The sequence below is a fragment of the Pimephales promelas genome, chromosome 23 (assembly GCF_988280905.1).
Source record: "Pimephales promelas chromosome 23, fPimPro1.hap1.1, whole genome shotgun sequence".
Lineage (NCBI taxonomy): Eukaryota > Metazoa > Chordata > Actinopteri > Cypriniformes > Leuciscidae > Pimephales > Pimephales promelas.
In genome coordinates this window covers 21,004,923-21,015,958 of record NC_142791.1, presented here as the reverse complement: position 1 = coordinate 21,015,958, position 11,036 = coordinate 21,004,923, and the positions used below count along the sequence as shown (strand labels likewise).

Sequence of the window (11,036 nt, the reverse complement as noted above, 5' to 3'; positions counted from 1 at the left end):
TATTTCTTTCTTTCTATCTACCTACCCCCTGTCTTTCTCTACCTTTCTTTTTTGTACTCCTTTACTTCTCTACCTCTGTCTCTTTCTCTACCCCTATATTTCTTTACCTCTGTGTCTACATCTCTACCTCTCTTTACCTCTCTAAGTAAACTTGTAGTTTTCTACAATTTTTTGGATCTTGTTTTGCATTTCAGCTTATTAAATGCATTTGAATTAAGCTTTTTTTTCTTTTTTGCTCTGTTTTGCTGTTGTTTGAACTGCAATATATTTTTTTTTAAGCATTTCAGTTCAGCTTTTGAAGCATTCACACGCATATTCCGCAGGAAATGCAATTTTTCTAGTTAGGTCTTGTCCTATTGTGTGACATCTGTGTCCTATGGTGTTACAGGCCAAAGTGTCACACCGAAGGACATTTCCTGTCACACCAAAGGACATTTGAGCTTTTTGTGGCATGTTAATAACTATGGTAATGCTAGCTGAACAGTCATTAGCAATTGGCATGATACATTTGCATAATATTACATAGTCCTGCTGTTAAAAATACAAATTTAAATTAAAAAAATATATTTAGGGGCATCACACCAAAGGGCAAAAAAACTTAACAACTTCAGTGGTCTGAAAACATAGTTAAATATTTGACCAATTCTGAGAGAAATAATTACTATGTGCACTGCTCATGGGCTTCATAGGGGTCTTCAGTCACATGACCTTGAATGGGGTCTTTCTACTAAATGTAGTTGTCCATGATATTGCCCAACATAATATCAGGTTATTGCGTAACACCAAAGGACATTTTTTTCTGTGACAAACTTTATGAAAATCCCATACATTTAGAAATGTATGTATAGGAAAATGATTGGCCACTTAGTGAAATAGACACTTGCACAATTATGCCAGGAGTGCCCATTAAGATTTTTAAACATTATTTTCTTTCTTTATTAAAGGTAATATTTCTGAAAAAAAATTGCCTCCCGTCACAACATAGGACGATTTTGAGATTTGGCTCAAAGTTGTAAAAAATAAAAAGTAACTCTGGTATTAAAACAATAAATTCATGTAAAACAAGAAAATGCTTAACCATTTACAGTATTCTAAATGATGAAAATGTGAAATAAATTATTTTTTATCTTCTGTGACGGTGAAAAAGCCACGTCACGTCAACTATCCCTGTACGTTTTATTACATTTTCGTGTTACGTGATTAAAACTATTATGATCGATGACGACACTCGCTTGACATCCAGCTGTCACCGCACTAGTGGAATCTACTGTCACGTCGCGCGCATGTTTCCAGTTCACTGCGCTTTACGATGAAGTGAGAGTTGCGCATTGCAGCCAGAACACACAACACAGCACACAGCAACCTGCTTATCACACGAGTGCATTTAACACAGGCACACACACGCAACAGGTGAGCAGTCCTATTCGCTTTTCGACTGATGTAATCTTTTCTTATGATATGCTATGTTGTAAGACTTTTTTGTTGTCATTAAAACTTTTAAAATACGAAATTGAAATGGTCATACTCTGTGGCTATAGATGCTGAGCTTATTAAAGTCTGGTGTTTATTCTTTGAATAACACGTATGCACAACAAACAAATTATTTACTATATTGTTTTAAGAATTTGTTATTCAATTATTTAAACCTAAACAAATATTAATATTTGTGTTGTGATTGAAACATTTTGATCATTTACAGACCTCATCATCAATAAATTGTGGACAGTTTTATTTTTTTTTATTTATTTTTTTGTTGTTGTTGCAGTATTGATCAAACCAATATGAATTTCTTATCAGAATGAATTGTAATTTCTCTTAACAAAATCCAAAATAGACAAAATGACCCTGAACCTCTCTGCTGACAACCTGACTTCGGACAACTTCACGCTCCTGCCGTATTACATCCACTCGGTAGGGATGGCGGTCAGCTACATCCTCTCATACCTGCTGGTGCTGCTCCTCTGTGTCGTGGGGAACGGGCTTGTCTGCCTGGTGATCATCAGGAACCGACACATGCGTTCAGTCACTAATCTCTTCATCCTAAACTTGGCCATTAGTGATCTGCTGGTCGGCGTGTTTTGTGTGCCCACCACACTGATTGACAATCTCATCTCAGGTCCGTGGGTCATCTTCATCATCATTGCCATAATTATCAATATCATCTTCATGAATGTGATCATCATATTCAATATCATGCTTTTCATTTCAGTATCAATTTTTAACAATCCTGTCCTTGATTTCTCGACAGGTTGGCCTTTTGGCCAGGTCACCTGCACTGTGAGCAACCTGGTCCAGGGCATGTCAGTGTCTGCTTCTGTCTTCACCTTGGTTGCCATAGCAGTTGATAGGTAATGATTTGTAATTGCACATAAAGAAAAGGCACAAGCCTACTCCAAGACTAAAATGCATTATTGAGCTGTTTTAACTAAAAGTAACTTGCACTGATATATCTTAAAATATGTCAGTGCCATTGTTTTGTCTTAATAAGCACACGATTAATGTGTATTTCTAAGGCATGTTTATAAAAGCTACTTAGATGTCATAATTAAACTAAAGCCTAATTATGGCTTAAGCTAAGCATTGTCTGTGAAACTGGCCATAGTAATTTAACAGTTTCATTAGAAAATTATTCTTGGTAAAGTAGTGCAATAAATAAGCTTTTGTGCCAGAGAGATGAGAAGGGCTGTGGTTCTTTTAGGGTATCATTTACAACTAGTACACTCAGGGACTACAAAACACTGCTGCTGGAAATTGCCAACCTCAAAAAGCATTATTTGGTCATTTTAATCTCGCTGTGTTATTAAACTAATTTAATGCAATTTACCTGCATAGTAGATACATGCGTTCCTCACTCGCTTCTGTGCGTGTCTCGTCAAATCCGTGAATAGAGAAAAGTTACTTCGGATACTTGTGTGTGTGGCCATGAGGAGTGACAGGTTAGTTATTAAGTGAGAAATTTGACACAAAGCTGCTTTTCGGAGATGGCGAGAGCTGAGGGATTTGTAGTGTTGCAAAACATTTGTATTGAACAGATGAAGAGATAAATTGCCATATACAGAGTTTCACGAGTTCACACTTACATATAATTTTGAGTGAGTAAGATTCAATGCGTATTTGGCAGGATTTTTAGAAAGAGGAGTGTGGAGAACTAGGAGTGTGGAGAAGGGGTGGAGGAGGGATGCTGCAAACTGTCAATGGATCGAGGTAAGACTGCTGAGTCTATATGTACCCTCTTATCATTGATTGCTGATTGCTGTCCACTCGTGTTAATTATCTGAACGTGCTCCTCCCGAACTTAGTTAATAAAACTTAATTTCACGAGTTCACACTTACATATAAATTTGAGTGAGTAAGATTCAATGCGTATTTGGCGTGCTGTCCGGAGGGAGGGCTCCGAGATCGGAATTCTGCCCGAACCCAGAGTACTCCCCCCAAAAGGCTAAAGAGCAGAGGACAGCGGCCGGACTAAAAAACCCCAAAAGAGTGCCTAGATTGGCGGGCTGGCATCTCGAGAAGGGGCCTGGATGCTTGTTCAGGGAGGCCCGTGATGGTGGCTCACTGCCTGGACTGACGGCCCTTCTTGACTGCGAATGAGGTGCGGTTGTAGTGTACTTGTCCAGGAGGTTTTCACGCTGCATCCGCTGTAAGACCAAATGCTCACTGAAGTGAAAGAGAAAACGTGAGTGCTCTACCGGGAACTTTCTCGCTTCATCCGCTGTGAGACAAATGTTCGCTGGATAGAAAGAGGAAAACTGAAAAGTGGAAAAATGAGTGCTTTCCCAGGAGATTCTCACACTGTGAGACTGTGAGACCAACTGCTCGCTGGATGAAAGAAAAAATTTAAGTGCTCTAACGGGAAAGCTCTCACTCTGTCCGCTGTGAGACCGATGCTCGCTGGATGGAAAAAGGAAAACTGAAAAGTGGAAAAAATTAGTACTTGCCTAGGAGATTTTCTCACACTGCATCCGCTGTGAGATCAACTGCTCGCTGGATGAAAGAGAAAATATAAGTGCTCTACTGGGAAAGCTCTCACTACGTCCACTGTGAAACCAATGCTCACTGGATGGAAAGAGGAATAATAATAATAATTCATCACATTTATATAGCGCCTTTCTGGACACTCAAAGCGCTTCACATAGAGGGGGGAATCTCCTCAACCACCACCAGTGTGCAGCATCCACCTGGATGATGCGACGGCAGCCATAGTGCGCCAGAACGCTCACCACACACCAGCTTACTGGTGGAGAGGAGACAGTGATGAAGCCAATTGGTATAAATGGGGATGATTAGGAGGCCATGATGGACAGAGGCCACTGGGCAAATTTGGCCAGGATGCCGGGGTTACACCCCTACTCTTTCGGATTTTTAATGACTACAGAGAGTCAGGACCTCGGTTTAACGTCTCATCCGAAGGACGGTGCTCTTTGACAGTATAGTATCCCCATTACTATACTGGGGCGTTAGGACCCAAACAGACCACAGGGTGAGCACCCCCTGCTGGCCTCACTAACACCTCTTCCAGCAGAAACCTGGCTTTCTCAGAAGGTCTCCCATCCAGGTACTAACCAGGCTCAGCCCTGCTTAGCTTCAGTGGGCAACCAGTCTTGGGCTACAGGGTGATATGGCTGCTGGTAATAGAGACTGAATAGGAAGACTGAAAAGAGAAAAATGAGTGCTTGTCCAGGAGATTTTCTCGTACTCCGTCCGCTGTGAGACCAACTGCTCGCTGGATGAAAGAGAAAATGTAAGTGCTCTACTGGGAAAGCTCTCACTCCGTCCGCTGTGAGACCAATGTTTGCTGGACAGAAAGAGGAAACCTGAAAAGAGGAAAAAATGAGTGCTTGCCCAGGAGATTTTCTCACACTGCATCCGCTGTGTGACCAACTGCTCGCTGGATGAAAGAGAAAAATGTGAGTGCTCCACTGGAAAAGCACTCACTCTGCTCACAATGGCGGTTTCTGAGTGTCTAAGAAAACGAAAAAGGCTAGTTTAAACATGGCATCGAGTGTGTGAGCGGAATTGAGGGGCTGGTAGCCCATATGGAAAGCCTGAATACATTTGATGAGAATGTCCAGTGTTATGGGTTGTCTGGCATCGGAGCGGGTGGGCTGGGATCTTTGAATCCCTTTAATCAGGGTTTGTGAATTGTTTATCTCCACAGAAGGAGTGCCGTACATCAGTTTATGGAAAAACTGGATGCCACTCAGATAACCTTCAATGGACCCAATTTTTAGGCTCTTAATGATATTAAGGTAGGAGATAAAAGATTTGATTGAAAAGAGAAAAATCAGGAAAAGGCAAGTTATAAGAGACATTTTTTATCGTTTTCTTTCTTTACGTTATCTCCAAGCAGTAACGTAGGATTGAAGGGTCCTGGGAGATACTGTTTGGAGGATAACTTTTTGATGCATGCAACATCCACTTGGAGAGCAATGCTCGCTGGACAGAGAAAATAATCAATTAGGGGTTTTAGCAGGAATAATAATTCTGAATAGTGATGTACTGGAGAGAAAACATCACTGTTAAATAAGCCAGAGAAACAGAGGTCCTGCGGGAGCAGCGGAGACGTCGCTGCTGTGGCAGTGTAGAAAATTAGCCAGAGAAAAGGAGCTCCTGTGGGAGCAGAGGAGACATCACTGCTGTGGCAGTGTAGAAATAAGCCAGAGAAACAGAGCTCCAGTGGGAGCAGAGTAGACATCACTGCTGTGGCAGAGTAGAAAATAAGCCAGTGAAACAGAGCCCCTGTGGGAGCAGAGGAGACGTTACTGCCGTGGCAGTGTCAAAAATTAGCCAGAGAAACAGAGCTCCAGTGGGAGCAGAGTAGACATCACTGCTGTGGCAGTGTAGAAAATTAGCCAGAGAAAGAGAGCTCCAGTGGGAGCAGAGGAGACGTCACTGCTGGGGCAGTGTAGAAAATTAGCCAGAGAAAGAGAGCTCCTGTGGGAGCAGAGGAGACGTCACTGCTGGGGCAGTGTAGAGAATTTGCCAGAGAAACAGAGCTCCAGTGGGAGCAGAGGAGATGTCACTGCTGTGGCAGTGTAGAAAATAAGCCAGAGGAAACAGAGTTTCAGTGGGAGCAGAGTAGACTTCACTGCTGGGGCAGTGGAGAAAATTAGCCAGAGAAAGAGAGCTCCTATGGGAGCAGAGTAGACATCACTGCTGTGGCAGTGTAGACAATTAGCCAGAGAAACAGAGCTCCAGTGGGAGCAGAGTAGACATCACTGCTGTGGCAGTGTAGAAAATTAGCCAGAGAAACAGAGCTCCTGTGGGAGCAGAGGAGACATCACTGCTGTGGCAGTGGAGAAACGTACCTGTGCAAATTGAGCTGTGGTGTGAAGCCGAGCGAAGGGGGAAGTAGATTGGGGCCTGGCGGGCCGATGATCATCTTCTTAAGCGTAATCAAAGATGCGAAAATGAGGGGAGATTAAATCTTTGCAGGATTATGCTCTTCTTTATTAACGTTTGAAAATGGCTTAGGGAGCTTTCACCCTGGCAGTTAAGTCCGTAACGGGGCCCGGTTCGCATGAAAAATCGCTAATGAGAATGCCGTCATGGGACCCGGGTGCGCACTGGGGTACCTGGAGGAGGTGGTCCGAGTTCGGTTGCTCCCGAACCATGCCGCGGTTCGCATGAATGTGAAAGCAGCACAGACTCGGGTGCGCACTTGTTCAGGAAGTAAAGTATCCTGCACATGCGTTTTAGCTTATTGTGATGTATTCAGTTAAATAAGTAAGGGATGAGAGTGTTGAGGAATTACCTTGGATACGCACGAGAGTGAGCCTGCAGTGTATTCGAGCATTGTGCGTGGAATCAGAGCAACATATTTAAAATCCACTGTCTCCTTAAGAGTCCGTTTGCAAGCAGCAGAAGTCCACTTTATATGACACAGGCACAATAAACCTGTATTGTTCTCTCAACTGCACATAATAGCAGCAAATTAATGAAAATAAATAAATAAATAAAACACAATATTTACCCACGTTCTGCTTTCTATCATGCGCCGTGCATGTTTGCGATGATGTAAGATGCACGCAAATGCACCAGGGTTCAATAGAATCAAGTTGAGTGTGAAACCAGACCCACACGGGGGCGTCGGGAACAAACACGCTTGGACCGCAGCAAACGAGCCCAGTGTAAAAGCCTCCTTATTTTCTCATTTTATTTATTTATTTGTCATTTCTAAGGCTCACTTTCTCTGCCGATTTGTTCGTTCTTAATCAGTAGACCAAATGGTGAAGCTGTGGGTTTGAATTAGTCTGAACTTTATTTATTTACAGTTGACGTGATTGTGTTGACAAATGAAATCGGTTACAGGCCGAGGTTTGTGTTAAAAATCTTAAAGGAGTCGTCGATTCCCCTTAATGGAATCAATTCCAACCTTTGGAATCGACTCTCAATTCCTAACGCCTCGGAATCGAGGAATCGATTCTTTTGACTGGGAATCAGTCCTACTGTTTACATTTGAGTTTACGCCATAAGGAAGCATCGCGTTTAAGGAACGCAAATCATTTCAACAGAAACTATTTAAAACGTGTGATCCTCCGATGACAATTAGTATCCAGATAGCATAACTTGCTCGTCATTCAACAATTGAAGCGATGCAAAGTTCAATCGGGGACATAAAAGATTTGAGCTAAGCACTCACAGAGTTGACCCGGCAGATGTTGAGAGTGTGGATCAGCCGGGACTGAATCTGCAGCGTGGCTTAATTTACGGCCTGTTGCGGCGGCCTGACGCTGGAGGAAGATCCGTTTCTTTGCGTTAAGAGGGCAGCATTGCCTTGTCCATTTCTCTATGGCAGGAATTATTGAATGGTCCGGTTTAAAGAAATGCGTGGAAGTACATTGCGATGTTTCGCCCGCGGTGGCGAGGACCCGTTTGTTTGGCCTGATGCCCACGAGATAATACCAGGTTGCGGCAAAGATTCCTAATTCTGAAGGACGAAAGATTTTTTATCGAAATCGGAAGAGCTAGATTCAGACATGGCCAAATGCTGCAAACTGTCAATGGATCAAGGTAAGACTGCTGAGTCTATAGCTGTGTCTGAAATCGCTCCCTATCCACTAAATAGTGCACTATATCGGGTGTCGGCCATTTTGTAGTGGTGTCTGAATTCTGAGTGAACGACATCATTCCCTACATTCATTCACTACTTTTACCCACAATCCTCTCTGAATTCGAGTGTACATTCGATGTACACTTGCTGAAGCCCTATTTCCCACAATCCAATGCAGAGAGAACTGAGCGCGCATGAAAGTTCGGCGCGAGCAAGTTTAAACCAGAGATTACATTACATCCAGTGGAGGATTTGAAAAATATCCGTTAATCGTCGTTTTGAACATAATAACGGTCGCCGGAGGGCGCTCGACGACACGTCATCTGTGAACGTGAGAGTTAATGTACAATTTCAGTCGATGAAACTACAAAGCTGGCACGGAGGTATAATTACAAAATAAAGTCATTATGATTGTTATTGTTGTTAATTTTATTTTATAAACTAGGTAATGTAAGATAAAAGGAGTTTTATCAGTACGCGTGACGAAGCCTTTTCTGCGACAGCTCCAACTCTCCGACGCACAGTGTAAACGTCAGCGTCCGAATTCACTCACTTCATCTCCTTCACTCCTTGCAGATATAGTGCACTCAAATGCCATACACTATATAGGGATTAGTGAATGAGTGAACGAGTGAGCGGTTTCAGACACAGCTTATATGTACCCTCTTATCATTGATTGCTGATTGCTGTCCAATCGTGTTAATTGTCTGAACATGCTCCTCCTGAACTTAGTTAATAAAACTTAATTTATTGTAAAGCATTATCTATTGTCAGTTCATTATGGTTGTTGTAGCGCTGTGCTGGAATTCATTTTCAAGGAACTACAGTGTCTATCAATGGGTAAAACTACAGTAACTGCAGTACAGTTACAGTTTATTAATCAGGTGCACAAGCAACAGCATCAAGCATGAGATGTCTAAAATATCAGCAGAATATTTTTTTTTAATTACTAGCTTAACTTAATGATATTGGCCCTGTTTCTAACTGAGTACTAAAGCATTACACATGTGTTTCTACAGGTTTTCCGGGATTGTTTACCCTTTCCATCACCGCCTGAGGCCAGTCACTGCGCTCTTCGCCATCATCTTCATTTGGCTGCTTGCTTTTGCCATCATTTTTCCTTCTGCTGCAACCCTGACCGTCATTCACTTGGATGACATCTACATGGTGCAGGACAACCAAATCTACCCACTGTTTGTGTGTTTCGAGGACTGGCCAAGAGCCGACATGCGACGAGTTTACACCACAGTAATTTTCATCCATGTTTATCTGGCCCCGCTTGGTCTTATAAGCATCATGTATGGCTGCATCTCTGGCAAACTCTCCAACAACCTACGTGAGAATCGAGCTCGCTCCAGGAGGAGGATGAAAGTCATCAAGATGCTCATCATGGTTGCCGTTCTCTTCATGGTGTCCTGGCTGCCGCTTTGGACTTTGATGCTTCTTACGGACTATCAGGATCTGGACCGCCAACAGATTGACTTCTTGAGCAGCTATCTTTTTCCTGTAGCTCATTGGCTGGCGTTCTTCAACAGTGGGGTTAATCCGATCATCTACGGCTTCTTCAACGAGAACTTCCGGAGAGGATTCCAGGCCGTCATGGCCTGCGGCTCCTGCAACTCTTTTGGGTTGGAGATGTGTCGCACGCACTTTGCTCTCCCGCCCCCTAACAAAGTATCCAATGAGAGCCAAGGTGTGACCAACCGGCGGAAAGATTGCTGCTTTGCTGTGATGCCTCAAGCGGCGGCTAATGGTATTCAGGAAATTCTCCTTGAGAACATGAATGGAATTACAGCCTCCCACAGAGTTATAGGAGCCTGGATGGAGTGAAGGATTAAGGAGTTCTATATCCCAGGAGAAAGCTGTTGCATTGCCATTCTTCTCAATGACTCAAATTGCTCAGTTTGCTTCATAGATAATCATTCCCCAAACATGTGATTCTGAACTTTTCAACCTTTTTGTATGTTGCTCGCACTACTTTTGCACTACAACTACTTGTAGTGCAACTACAAGTGTAGTTGCTCGCACTACAACTACTTTTGAATGGCTGTGTAACGAGGTAGCTCAAAGGGGAATATTAATAATAAATAAATCATTACTTGTTATGATTAATTATGAATATTTGGGTCAGTTAATTGGACTAACTTGATGTAGCTAAATTAATTGTATCTAATTATTACAATCAATTAATCACTTCGTCCAACAAACTCTTTTGATTATTCATTAAGGGTATTTTTCATGGCCACAGAAAAAATAATTATTTCTTAGCAAATACAGCACGTGAAACAGAACAAATACATATGTGCATCTCATTAAATATATACTTGCATGGCCTTTGCAGTGAAAGCATTTTGTGAAGTTCCTGAGAAAGGGTTTTGATGGTTCCGTGAGTGTCAACAGTTGAAGTTGCAACCGTTTATCTTCTCTGTTGGATGAAGAAGATATGATGAACTTGCATGGTTAGTTTGACTCTGTTCTGGTTGAAAGTTCTCTCTCTCCATGAGCACATGGCTGGTTGTGAGTCAAGGCCAGCTGCCCAAGGGCCTGCTGAGGCTACACAGGACAGGACAGCACAGCACTCCAAACGTACCGAGAAGGCCAAGAGAGCGAAGGGCTTGTGTAGAGATTTAAAGCCTGAGAAAGGTCCCACCTTTCAGGGTTGGCTAAACCAATAAGAAAGGGGAAATAATTCCAAGTGGGAAATTCCTCTGTTGGGAGGATTTATGACTCTATCTTAAATGTGGTTAGACAAAGGCCTTGCCGTTTGTGTCCATTTATACTCCATTTATATAACAAACACACACTGCATTCTAAGAGAAGGTGATGTACACTAAAGTGTGAGTCATTAAACGATGATTAATTAAATAGGAGACATGATACAGGTGGGGTTACATTGACCGTTGGTTCTATCATAAAATACATACTGTAGTATCAAAGGCATAATAGTACACAAGACAATTAATCATTCACACAGTGTCCT

General features: G+C 42.5%; 1 protein-coding gene across 1 annotated transcript; it reads left to right on the top strand.

Moving 5' to 3' along the window:
* Positions 1–1,320: 1,320 nt before the first annotated feature.
* Positions 1,321–10,123, top strand: npffr1l1 (neuropeptide FF receptor 1 like 1). The gene is made up of 4 exons (XM_089126396.1): positions 1,321–1,410; positions 1,835–2,116; positions 2,249–2,348; positions 9,076–10,123. The coding sequence occupies exons 2-4, from the start codon at positions 1,840–1,842 to the stop codon at positions 9,884–9,886; spliced, it is 1,188 nt and encodes a 395-aa protein (XP_088982522.1). The 5' UTR covers positions 1,321–1,410; positions 1,835–1,839; the 3' UTR covers positions 9,887–10,123.
* The last annotated feature ends 913 nt before the right edge of the window (positions 10,124–11,036 follow it).